This window comes from Hemicordylus capensis, chromosome 11 (genome assembly GCF_027244095.1).
Source record: "Hemicordylus capensis ecotype Gifberg chromosome 11, rHemCap1.1.pri, whole genome shotgun sequence".
Classification (NCBI taxonomy): Eukaryota; Metazoa; Chordata; class Lepidosauria; order Squamata; family Cordylidae; genus Hemicordylus; species Hemicordylus capensis.
The window spans coordinates 5,328,331-5,341,391 of NC_069667.1; the positions used below are offsets into that span (position 1 = coordinate 5,328,331).

A 13,061-nucleotide genomic window follows, 5' to 3' on the forward strand; every position below is an offset into this window, starting at 1 on the left:
GTGCCGAGGCGAGGCGAAAGCGACAGCCGAGTGCAGCCAGACCTCTCCTGGAGCCTCTGTTGAGTCTCCTTTGCTCTAACACGTTGAGCAGGAGAATGGCGCGCCTGAGGGCAGAGAAGGGTTCCTGCCAAGTGGAGAGCTGTTCCTCGGTGCCAGCATCCCTGATTTGCATGAGAAATGCAACATACAAAAGAGGAAAGCTAGGCAGGGCAGACAGGAGGTTACTGCTGAGCAACACTGCCACCTCCTGAGCTGTTTGCAGCCCGCTCTTCGTTATCCGGTGCAAAAAAAGTCTTCTTCCATTGGTAGCCTAGCCGCATACCAGATGGTCTGTGCAGGCTCTGTGTAAATATTTTACTGGGGCAGCACAGAACTGTGAACACACTCCCTTCTCTGTTTGTCATAAAAATGCTAGAAAATCCCTGTGCTGGGTTGAAGGAATCCTCCAGCTAACTTTCCATTCTGTCTACCGACAGGCAGGTATCTCAAGTGGCTTCACAAGCAGGCCCTGAGGATATAAGGACCATCCCTTCTTGCCAACCTCCAGCGCTTGGTAGTTAGAGGGACAAGGTCTCTCGAAGGGGAGTTGCCATCCAGTTGCCATGGCTAATTCCACTCCAGCTGCCTCTGTTTGCCAAAGATGGCCCCAGTTTTCCGATACCTGTCAGTAATAAAGCACTGTCCTTATATTTCCTTTTGAGGAGATGGTACTGGTTTCATAGGAACATAGAAACATAGGAAGCTGTCATATACTGAGTCAGACCCTTGGTCCATCTAGCTCAGTATTGTCTGCACAGACTGGCAGCGGCTTCTCCAAGGTTGCAGACAGGAGTCTCTTTCAGCCCTATCTTGGAGATGCTGCCAGGGACAGAATTTGGAACCTTCTGCTCTCCCCAGAGTGGCTCCATCACCTAAGAGGAATATCTTACAGTGCTCACAATTCTAGTCTCCCATTCATATGCAACCAGGGCAGACCCTGCTTAGCTATGGGGACAAATCATGCTTGCTACCACAAGACCAGCTCTCCTCTCCATTTCTTTCAAACTTATTTATTATACTGGCACAGTTGTGCCAGTAAATTTAAGATTCTGCCAGTATAAGCCCTGAACATTCTATTGCTTATAACCACAAAAGTATCCACCCAGTCCCTCTGAATTACATGCTCATGGCAGCTTTCTTTCCCCTAACTAGCTCAGGAGGCAGCATGGAAGGTGAAGAGGAGAGCTGGTCTTGTGGTAGCAAGCTTCCTAGATTCTGCTGTCTGACTGGTGGTGTGTGCATGCTGTGAGATCAAGGGTTGCTGTCTGTCAAAAATGAAAAAGTGTCCCAATACCTGTGCAGAAAGACCTAAATCGTAACAGACATTTCTGCGGAATCCTGGTTCCCTTGAGCGGATGCAGCAGCTCACCTGAACCGTTCTGACATCCGACCAGGTCGCAAAGCCTTTCCCAGGTTCTGCCGCGGATCCAAACGTTCCCTCTTGGCTCCTTCTCTGAACAAAACTGCTTAAATTAGAAAAAATAAAATAAACATGTTGCCTTGGGGAGAATCCCTGCTGGAAACAAACTCATATTTTATTAAGCCATCCGCACAGGGCAATTTGGTGAATAATTTATGCCGAACGGAGCCGTCACTGAAAAGGAGGGAACTAACTGCTTTTGGCATTTGTTTGCAAAAGTCTCGGGCTCGCCGGTGGCACCCGTGAATAAATTAAAGCAACTGCCGAGGCTGATCAAGGAGCTCTCGTGTTCCAATAGCATCAGTGGGACTGGAAGTCTGCAATGCATCCACCTGCTGAGGTAGCTGTACACTCTCCCTGATTTCTCAGGTTGAGGCGGTGGCCAGGGGTGCTTTTTATCAGCTTTGGCTGCTACCCCAGATACGTCCATTTCTGGAGACAAATGACTTGAAAATGGTGGTACCTTTGCTGGTAAACTCCAGGCTTGACTACTGTAATGCACTCTACGTGGGGCTGCCTTTGTATGTAGTTCAGAAACTGAAGTTGGTACAGAATACAGCAGCCAGATTGGTCTCTGGGTTTACCCGAAGGGACCATATAACACCCATTCTAAAAGAACTGCACTGGCTGCCGATATGTCTCCGAATGAAATACAAGTACTGGTTATTACTTAGAAAGCCCTTAACAGCTGAAGTCCAGAGTGTAGTTACTTAAGAGAGCGCCTTCTCTCTCGTGAACTCTGTTGCCTAATAAGATCATCTGGAGAGGTCTGGTTATGGCTGCCGCCAACCCGTTTGGTGGCGACTCGGGACCGGGCCTTCTCAGTGGCTGCCCCAGGGCTTTGGAAGGGGCTCCCTGCTGAAATAAGAGCATCTCCTTCTCTGCTTGTTTCCAGGAGGAGCATCCTGAAGATGTACCTGTTTTCCCAGGCCTTCAACTGAGACCAAATTTTTAAATTTTAATGTGTTTTTATCTATTATGATTTTTTAAAATCTTTTTATGAATTTTAAATGTTTTATATTTAATATGTTTAAATTCTGTACACCACCTTGAGATTTCTATAACAGGCGGTATATAAATTCAATCAATCAATCGATCAATCAATATACAGCACTGTACCTTGAAACTTCCAGCTCTCCAACTCCTCCAGTAATAGCCCCCCAAGCCTCTGAATTTTACAAAAACAAAACAAAAATCCTTTAAATACTGTAAGGGGCGGAGGGAACCTCAACATGGCTCCTCACTGCCTCCAAGCTGGAAATGACACCAGAAGGGTGAAACGCCCTGAATAGCAGAATCACCCCCACAATAATGAAAACTGGGTTTCTGTAGCCCAACCATGAATAGCTGAAACAATGATGGAAGAACCCGCGGAAAACGAGCCTCCTCTGCCTTCACATCTCTTGTCTTACCGTGCAATGAAAGCCGCTAAGGGAAAGTTCAATTACCTTGTTATGGGGTGTGTGTGTGTGAATACACAACAGGTTTTATAACCAGGGTATGACTACATCTTGCCACTAGCTTAACAGTTTCCCTTTTCCCACCTGCCATGTTTCAAGTGGGCATCCAACCTTTTGAAAGTGGCACAAGCGGCAGGGTGGAGGGAAAGTCGCTGTCAGCAGCCATAATAATAATAATAATAGGGAGGACTTGATGTCTGGATAAAACAAACGAGTCAATAACACCTGTCTGACTGTGTAAACAAGAAATAATAATAAAATAATAATAATAATAATTATTATTATTATTATTAGGAATTAACAATTATTTGGAATTAACAATTCCAAAAGACCTTGAAGAGCATCTCAACACCATAGGGGCCACAGAAATCACCATCAGCCAATTACAAAAAACAACTTTACTGGGAACAGCCTATATTCTGCAGAGATATCTATAACAACAGCAACAACATTGATAATAGAATTCTGCCATCCCAGGTCCTTGGGAAGGACTCGATGTCTGGATAAAACAAATCAGTCAATAACACCTGTCTGACTGTGTACCCTTCTGGGTAGCCCACTCTTAACCCAGGTTTTGGGCACAAGGGCAACCGAAAAGTGGGTTAAGTGATTGTGTGTCAGTGCACCTTGGCTTCGCACTGCACTGACTCATAAGTAGCCCCCTGATGGGGAGGCTACAACAAGTCTCCCAGTGTCAGGAGGTTACGCAGAAGGCACTGTGCACTTGCGTGGTGCTTTCAGAGACTTCCAGAGTCTGGGAAGCCCCCAAACCCTACCGCTCACACCAGCTCTGTGATGGAGCCGGCATTCATCTGGGCAGCTGATCCGGCCACCCAGGGATGACTGAGTGATTGTCTGCGGAGAGAGCAGGTCAAACCCGCCCTCCCTGCAAACCCCCTTTAGGCTCTTCACTCTGCTCATGTGAAGAGCCTCATTAAATCATAACAGACCAAACAGAAGAAAAGAAGACACAAGATACAATACAAAGCAGCTTAAAACCCCTTTCTAAAATTAGTTAAAAATCAGTTCAAAGCTGAAAACCCAGATTTAAAAGACCTGGGTGAACAAAAAGGTCTTTACCTGGCATCCAAAAGAACAAAGTGATGAAGCCAGGCAAACCTCACCGGGGAGGCCATTCCATAAATGGGGTGCCACCACCAAAAAGGCCCTCTCCCTGGGAGCCTCCCGCCTCCCCTCGTTTGGCAGGGGCACCCGGACAAGGGCCTCCGTAGATCTTAAGGTTCGGGGAGGGACATATGGCTCCTCCTCCCTCAATCCTCACACTCCTTGCAAGCCCTCCCTCAGGGGCATAGCTACAATTGAACTGGGCAAGGGACACAAATGTCCCTGGACCCCTGAGGGAGAGGGCCCCATTGGCTGATGGCTGCTTGCTCTTTGCTCTCTGGCCATGGTGGGCAGCTTGTTGAAAGTGTCAACTCAATGTGTAGCAGCTGTGAAAAAGGCCAATTCCATGCTAGGGATCATTAGGAAGGGGACTGAAAATAAAACGGCTAATATTATAATGCCCTTATATAAAACTATGGTGCGACCACACCTGGAGTACTGCATAAAATTCTGGTCACCACATCTAAAAAAGGACATTGTTGAATTGGAAAAGGTGCAGAATAGGGCAACCAAGATGATCAGGGGCCTAGAGCACCTTTCTTATGAGGCAAGGCAACCACACCTGTGGCTATTTAGTTTAGAAAAAAGATGACTGCAGCAGGGAGACATGATAGAGGTCTATAAAGTCATGCATGGTGTGGAGAAAGTGGACAGAGAGAAATTCTTCTCCCTCTCACACAACACTAGAACCAGGGGTCACCCCATGAAATTGATTGCCGGTAAATCTAGGACCAACAAATGGAAGTGCTTTTTAACACAATGCAAAATCAGCTTTTGGAATTCTCTGCCACAAGATGTGGTGACAGCCAACAACCTGGATGGCTTTAAGAGGGGTTTGGATAACTTCATGGAGGAGAGGTCTATCAATGGCTATTAGTCAGAGGGCTACAGGCCACCTCCAGCCTCAATGGCAGGATGCCTCTGAGTCCCAGTTGCAGGGGAGTAACAGCAGGAGAGAGGGCATGCCCCTTTCAACTCCTGCCTGTGGCTTCCAGCGGCATCTGGTGGGCCACTGTGTGAAACAGGATGCTGGACTAGATGGGCCTTCTTGGGCCTGATCCAGCAGGGCTGTTCTTATGTTCTTAGGCACCTTGTTCTGTGTGAGGAAGTCACTTGGGGGGCACCTTTTTCCCCAGGGCCCATTCCGACGTCACTATGCCCATGCTGCCCATATTGGTTAGCAAGACATCAGCCTCCCCTCTCCTCATGAAAGCACCACCCATGGAAAAGCCAAATTTCTTGCTTAAATAAACAAATGTCTACTGAGAGATTGTGCACCCTTTAGGGGAGCTGGGTGGTTGCTAGCAAAAGAATCAGAATCTTTACTATTATGGTCATTGGCCAGATGACAAAGGTACAGAAAAACATAATGAATGGCATTGTAAATACACAATAACAATCGCCTTAGGCATCAAGGTCCCCATAACCCAGGGCTCAACTCCAGCCCTCCTGCAGATGTTGGCCTGCGACTCGCATAATCCCTGGCTATTGGCCACTGTGGCTGGGGATTACGGGAGTTGTAGTCACCTTAAGTGGCACAGCGGGGAAGTAACTTGCCTAGGGAGCAAGAGGTTGCTGGTTCGAATCCCCGCTAGTATCTTGACTAACTTGCTTGACTAACAAGCAGAAGGTTGCCGGTTCAAATCCCCGCTGGTCTGTTTCCCAGACTATAAGAAGTACAGGCAACAGCAATATAGGAAGATGCTGAAAGGCATCATCGCATACTGTGTGAGAGATGGCAATGGTAAACCCCTCCTGTAATCTACTAAAGGAAACCACAGGGCTCTGTGGTCGCCAAGAGGAGACACCAACTCAATGACACAACTTTAGTCCAAAAACAGCTGCGAGGCCAAAGTTGAGCAGGCCTGCCATAACCCAATAAGCCCCATAGGATCCAGTTCTAATAATAACCTTTAAAAAGCTAAAACCTAATTATATATACACATAATAACCTGACACCCAGCTCTAATCAGCTCCTGTCTAATGCTAAAAGCCACTGCACACAATGGGTGATTTCTAAATTCTGTCCAGAAAGCCGACAAGTAACATAAAAGGATTCGGAGAGTCCTGGATGAGACGAACAAAAGTGGAGTAATAAGAATACTGTGGATATGACCATTAAAAAAGGCAGTTTAAAAGGACACGTTCTACAGTTTCCACCAGCTGGCAAAAGCACTGAAAAGAATTTGCACTGAGCATTCCGCAACTGTGTATACAGCAGAAGCCAGCAGGCCTGGAAACTCTGTTAGCGGCAGATCTAACAGCCAGTGTTTGCCATTGAAACCTGCCGATCACGGCTGCTGTTGTGGAGAACAGCATAAAAATAGACAAGCACACAGACTGCTACATTTGATACTCCAGAGGAAAATCAAAGAGAACTTGAGTTTAGAAAGGAGTCAAATCCCTGTTTTAATAGCATGCTGGCGCCAGCTCAGCTGATTGCGAAGGAATCTCAGAAATCCCAAACAGCCCTCTTTCCAAGTCTCTCTTTGTTTGTTTGTTTGTTTTTAAAAGGCAACAGGATGTTAGCGGTAAATCTCTTTAACAGATGTTTGTCAAGAGTAAACCACAGAAAACTCCTTCCCAGGAGTTTTTTTCTTTCCCCCGTGCATGATGACTCATGATAAATATTGCAAGCTGAAATTAGAGAGTGTGTGAGAGACAAGTGGAGTGGAGTGGATGATGAACCTCCCCTTGGATTACTGGAGTTTGGTACAGTCCAAAGAGTTTTCAGGTTAAGAAGGCCGGAATGTCTTGTTTGCAGAATTGATTCGGGACTTTCTCTGCGTGCTTGCCTGGCCGCTCTGAACCTTTGGCATCGAGTCAGTTGAATCCAGGTAAGTGTCCAGTGTAAATATACAAGTACTCTGTTTACGGGAGTCGTTTTATTAATGTCTTCACAAGAGTTGCAGAGCTGAAAGCCTGATCTCAAGAACCCAGATAGACGACATGTGAGATTGCACAGATTGTGAGGATCGCCGTGCAAAGAGCCACGCTCCGTCCTTTTGGAGTGGACGGTGGAAGCAGGCTCACGTGGATACGTATTCTGGGAAAGGTTTTCACTTTACATCCAGTTTGATTCTGCAGGCAGAAATGGAAACAGGACTATCGAATCGATATGAGAAGCTTGCCGTCACTGCCCACTTCATAGATTACAAATTCAGATCGAGTCTTCCTTTGTGTCCTCCACGCGTGTGTTCATTGCACACTTTTGTCAATTTCCTCGTTCGAGATGCATTGAGCATTTAAAAACATGGAATGCCTCCACACCTTCTAATCCCTCAAGCTGACAGGAACTTGCTTGCCATGTACTGTGGCCTGCTGGGTTCTTGACACACCCACACCCACAGGTTCACTGCATGGACCTCATCCCCACCAATACACAAAGGGGTTTAGAGCCGGCCTTGCGGGAGCAAGCATGAATTGTCCCCTTTGCTAGGCAGGGCTCACCTTGGGTTGCATTTGGATGGGTGACCCTTTTAAGAGATGAACACTTTAAGATATTCCCCTTAGGAGATGGGGCCATAACTCATTGGTAAAGCATCTGCTTTGCATGCAGAAGGTCCCAGGTTCAATCCCTGGCAGCATCTCCAGGTAGGGCTGAGAGGGATTCCTTCCTGAAACCTTAGAGAAGCTGCTGCCAGTCTGTGTAGATAACCCTGAGCCAGATGGACCAATGATCTGGCTTGGTGTAAGACAGCTTTCTACGTTCCTAAAGGTGAATGTGTGTGTTTGCCTGCTGGGAGGAGAGCTGGTCTTGTGGGAGCAAGAATGACTTGTCCCCTTTGCTAAGCAGGGTCTGCCCTGGTTGTATTTGAATGGGAGACTAGACGTGAGCACTGTAAGATCTTCCCCTTAGCGGATGGGAATACCTTGAGCAGAAATGTGAAGTGGGAAACAGGGGACTGTGAAAATCCTAAAAATACAGGGCCAGAAACAATCAAGAGATGGTTGTTTCCCACTCTGGGAAGAGCATCTAGGTTCCAAGTTCCCTCCCGGGCAGCATCTCCAAGACAGGGCTGGGAGAGACTCCTGCCTGCAACCTTGGAGAAGCCGCTGCCAGTCGGTGTAGACAATCCTGATCTAGATGGACCTATGGTCTGACTCCGTATACAGCAGCTTCCTATATATTCTGCAAAAGCCAGTTCTGTAGCAGCTCCCAAAAATGGGCATTGTAGTAAAGTGATAAGAGTTGTGTTCAATGGGATATGCATAATATAATGCTCCCTCTCATAATGGATCTTGTACTTAGGACAGGTGGCCTCTGCAGGTCCTTGGTTACCTGCTTTCCAGTTGGCATTGGCATTGACCATGCTGGGCTACCTGGGCACCCCTTGAAAAGATGCCCCTTTGCTCATTTAGCAGGGAGAAAGTTACAGACATCTCTGAGCCCTACCTTTGTGGAATAGGCTGTGGCAGTTTGGGATGGCTGAAGAGGGGATTTCCCTGGAGATGTTTTAGACACACTCATATGTGTGGAAAGGATTTGCCGTGTAGCCAGGACTCTTAAGAATCGGTCTGCCCTATGGGAAAGAGGCTAGGTCTCCTGTACCTTTAAGGAAGCCACAGAAGAGGGAATTCCAGCAGGTGCAGCTTTTTGACCCCATGCATGATGAGCTGCACCTGCTGGAATTCCCGCTTCGGTGCATCTCTTATAAGTTCAGGAGACCTGGTCTCTTCTTCCTAGGACAGCCCTACTTTCGAAAAACATGTCAGTGAGTTTTATTGCAAGGTAAAGTCTTCTCAAATGATGGCCGTTTGATTCCCCCCCCCCCTTTAAAAATAATTAGTTGATGATGATTATTCAGTTCCTGTCCTTCTTGGAGATGAGAACAGCAAATCTCTTGTACTTCTCTTTGCAGACAACCCATCCAGTAAAACCTATTTCAAGAACTGCTTTCTAAATCAAGTTGATCTGTTTGAAAGGCTTGGGCAGAAATGTGTGGGGTGTGACACAGGGGACAGTGAAAATCCTAAAAATATAGAACCCGTAGACACTTGGTTGGGATGAGGGGCCTGCTGAGATCACAGAGAGGACAACTATAACTTTTAAAAAACTGTCTTATCTGCTTTTAGGCCAGTTGGAATGTAATGCCAGCAGTACACGCTTGGTTTTGAATGGAAGAGAGAAGTGGGGAGAGAGCAGAGGAGGTGTCTGGACCACCTAGCTGGACTGTTAAATGCCGTTCTCCCAAACCTGAGTCCTGGGCTGAGCACCTGAGACTTGGCAACTGTACTTGGAGGGGAATTCGAAAGGAGTTTGGCAGCAAACAACAGGAGAAGGGGGAAAAGAGAAGGCAAACTGAAGCAAGGTGCAGAATAATGTCTGGAGTATATTGTGTGGGGAGCAGAATCTAATTATGTTAACTGTGCTTATAACTGTGGGTCTATCCTGTGTTGAGTGGCGCAGCAGGGAAATGCTTGACCAGCAAGCAGAAGGTTGCCAGTTCGAATCCCCGCTGGTACACCTATATCGGGCAGCAGCGATATAGGAAGATGGTGAAAGGTGTGTGGGAGATGGCAATGGTAAATCTCTCCTGTAAAAACCAAAGAAAACCACAGGGCTCTGTGGGCACCCGGAGTCGACACCAACTCGATGGCACACTTTATTTTTACTTACCCTGTGTTTAGCTGTGTGGTTGTGTCATTCTCACACACAGGTTACAGCCACGTGAGATTCCGTAGGAGGGGATAGGGGTGGTCCTTCCATGAGGTGTAGTGAAGCAGCAGACAACTGAGATGCCAGCAGGGCAGCACAATATCCACTGGTCCTTGCTTTAAAAGTGGGGGGTGGAGGGTGTGCACAAAGCAGGGAGGAGAGCTGGTCTTGTGGAAGCAAGCATGACTTGTCCCCTTAGCTAAGCAGGGTCCACCCTGGTTGCATTTGAATGGGAGACTCCATGTGAGCACTATAAGATCTTCCCCTCAGGGGATGGAGCTGCTCTGGGAAGAGCAGAAGGTTCCAAGTTCCCTCCCTGGCAGCATCTCCAAGATAGGGCTGAGAGGGATTCCTACCTGCAAGCTTGGAGAAGCCACTGCCAGTCTGGGTAGACAATACTGAGCTAGATAGACCAAGGGTCTGGCTCAGTATATGGCAGCTTCCTATGTTCCTATGACACTCTGCCTCAGGCACCAGAGGTCTTGAGTCACCAGTGTGTGTGCAACAATAAGAATGAGAAAACAAGAAGAACTCTAAAATATTATAAATGAAAAGCCTGATGAAATAAGTACTTATATAGGTTTTTTTCTCCTGTGTGGATTCTTTGATGGGCAGTAAGCACTTTGTATGAAACGCTTTCCACATTACTGACTCTCAAATGGTTTCTCTCCTGTGCAACTCCTTTCATGCTGTTTTAGGCTTGATCTGATGAAGGTTTGCCCCCTCTCCTGCCATTACTTCCCTGCAACTGGTATTGAGAGGCATCGCACCTCTGAGCCTGAAGGTGGTTTGTAGCCACCAGACTAGTAGCCACTGATAGACCTGTCCTCCATGAATTTGTCTAAGCTCTGCTTAAAGCCATCCAAGCTGGTGGTCATCACCATATCCCATGGTAGAGAATTCTATCAATTAATCCTGCACTGTGTGAAAAAGTACTTCCTTTTGTTGGTCCTGAATGTCTTGGCAACCAGTTTCAACCCTGGTTCCAGTGTTGTGAGAGAGGAGAAAAATGTGTGTGTCTCCACTCCACACCATGCATGATTTTATAGACATCTATTGTGTCTCCTCTTAGTCACCCAGGGGTGGATTAACGCATAGGCGATATAGGCACTTGCCTACGGCGGCAAATTTTGAGAGGCGGCAAATTTTGGGAGTGGTGTGCAAGTAAAGGGCTTGGGTCGGGGGAAAGTTAAATCTTCCTTTCAGGGGCGTAACAAGGCTGGAGTGGGCCCAGAGACAAAATTTTAAAATGGGCCCCTCGCTGATACATACACTTCACAATATATAATCATGTGATTTGCCTCTGGGGGGCCCCTCGAGGCGTGGGGGGCCCCAGGCAGCCGCCTCCCCTTGCCTAATAGTAGTTATGCCCCTGCTTCCTTTTAATCTTCCTGCTCCCACGGGCCTGTCTGCCTCCCAAATGACAGGTCGGGCTGTTTTTGGCCCATTGAGGGGCTCTCTTCACATGGAAAAAGATTTAACCCACCTCCTCAGGCTCTTTACTTGTAAAGGGGAATCTTTGCCAGATTCCCCTATAGAAGCATAGCTGCCCAGCACCTCGAGCCAGGATGGCAAATCTCTGGTTGCCTACAGGTGGCAAAAAGCTTAATCTGCCCCTGTAATTACCTTCTTCTAATCTAGACTTCTCATTACTACTGAGAATCCATAAATGCTGGTCCTCCTGTATTCTTAATTTGCATCCGATCCCATCCCTTGAGATCAATTCTCAGATTATCATTCTTGCTCTGAAACATCTCGCGGTTGAGTCTGGTTGATCTGATGGCAAGCAATTGAAGCAGACAACTCGTCTTATTTTTGTCTGGACAGAGTGCCATGGGCTCTTCCTCAGTGAAACCCTTCAAAGATCAAAAGTATCAGCAACTCAAGCAGCAGTGCATCGCAAAAGGCGAGCTCTTTGAAGACCCTGAATTTCCCGCTTCTGACGCATCTCTCTTCTACAGCGGCCCGCCACCGAGGAAAGTGGAATGGAAGCGCCCAAAGGTATTTGTGAACTACCGGTTCTATTTCGGCCTGGACATCTCTAGTGTCTGGTAGAGGTGGCACATTTAGGACATGTTTCCTCTTCATACAAGAGTTAAAGAAAAGAGTCTCAAACCAGTATAACACAGGGATAGCCAATCCTAGGGTTTCCAGTTGTTCTTGGACTGCAACACCCATCATCCCCAGCAGTAAAAAAATGAACCTGGGGTGATGGGAGTTGTAGTCCAACATGTGGAGAGCCTCAAGTTGGCCACCCTGGTATAATACTTAATAATAATAAAACTTTATTTGTTAGCCACCCCATAACAAATAATTCTCTGGGCAGATCGCAACACAACTAGGGATGCGCACAAATCGGTTCAGCAATCCTTTTCCAGACCATTGAACCGGTCCGGCATTTGTCTGTTTTGTCGATGGGGGGGGGGATTACCTTTTAAGAAGCAGGGAGGGTGCCCTTACACACACACACACACACACACACACACACACACACACGGCTCTGTGGCCAAAATCGCTGGCACAGGGCCTCTTTGCTGCCATACTGGAATGGGCTGGTGCACATGCGCATGTCACACACATGCACCGGCTACTTCTGGTATGATGCTGACCAGGGCGGCAAGGACATATGCTGCCGCCCCACACCAGTGATTTTGGCAATAGTGCCGGTGGGGTAAACTTAGCGGGGGGTGGGGGTAAGGGCACCCTCCCTGCTCCTTAATGGTCCACCACCACCGAACTGGCTGAACCCTGGACCGTGCACATCCCTAAACACCACAAGAGTAAAAAAGGATCCAACTAAAATATAGAACACAAACAAATTACAATAGAAAATACAAAACATCTTTAAACTCTTTTAAAAAAACCAGAGTGAACAGAAAGGTCTCTTTAACTGATGTCTAAAAGAACCTCGCTGGGGAAGCTAGTCCATAGATGGGGAGCCACCACCAAAAAGGCTCTCTCCCTAGTAGCCACCTTGCTTGGCAGGGGCACTCAGAAGGCGGCCTCCAAAGAAGATCTTAAGGTCCGAGTTAACTGATTACTTTTACTGCCTTGAATCAAAAGGATTGATCCGGTCACTTCGAATAGTGAGCCATTCTTTGGAAGCCCACCCCTCAAGGCAATTGCCCCCTTCCCCCACCCACACAAAGGCCTTGAGGCTAATATCTTTCTCCCCAAGTGCCAATATTAAACTATCATTGGTAATTGTCACGAGCAGCCTGGAAAATTCTCTCGCCTGCTTATGTTTTCCAATTAAGAGTGGAACAGAGGAACAATGGACAGAAAGCTTCATCTCACAAGCAGGCGTCAGATTTCGAGAGCTTTGCTGCTTCCGCCCCATTCTCGCCCTGCTCTGCCA

The 13,061-nt window shown here is 47.3% G+C and overlaps 1 protein-coding gene across 6 annotated transcripts in view; it reads left to right on the forward strand.

The window, feature by feature from the left end:
* The first annotated feature begins 6,689 nt into the window (after positions 1–6,689).
* CAPN6 (calpain 6) overlaps positions 6,690–13,061 on the forward strand; it is a 64,285-nt gene continuing 57,913 nt past the window's right edge. Inside the window, exons 1-3 of one of the 6 annotated variants that reach the window (XM_053273253.1) lie at positions 6,690–6,881; positions 9,121–9,356; positions 11,531–11,704. In XM_053273253.1, the coding sequence (XP_053129228.1) occupies positions 11,537–11,704 (168 nt within the window). In that variant the 5' untranslated portion in view covers positions 6,690–6,881; positions 9,121–9,356; positions 11,531–11,536. Of the gene's footprint in view, positions 6,882–8,677; positions 8,777–9,120; positions 9,357–11,530; positions 11,705–13,061 lie in introns of those variants that run through there. The other 5 variants (XM_053273247.1, XM_053273248.1, XM_053273249.1 and 2 more) reach the window with 5 other exon arrangements.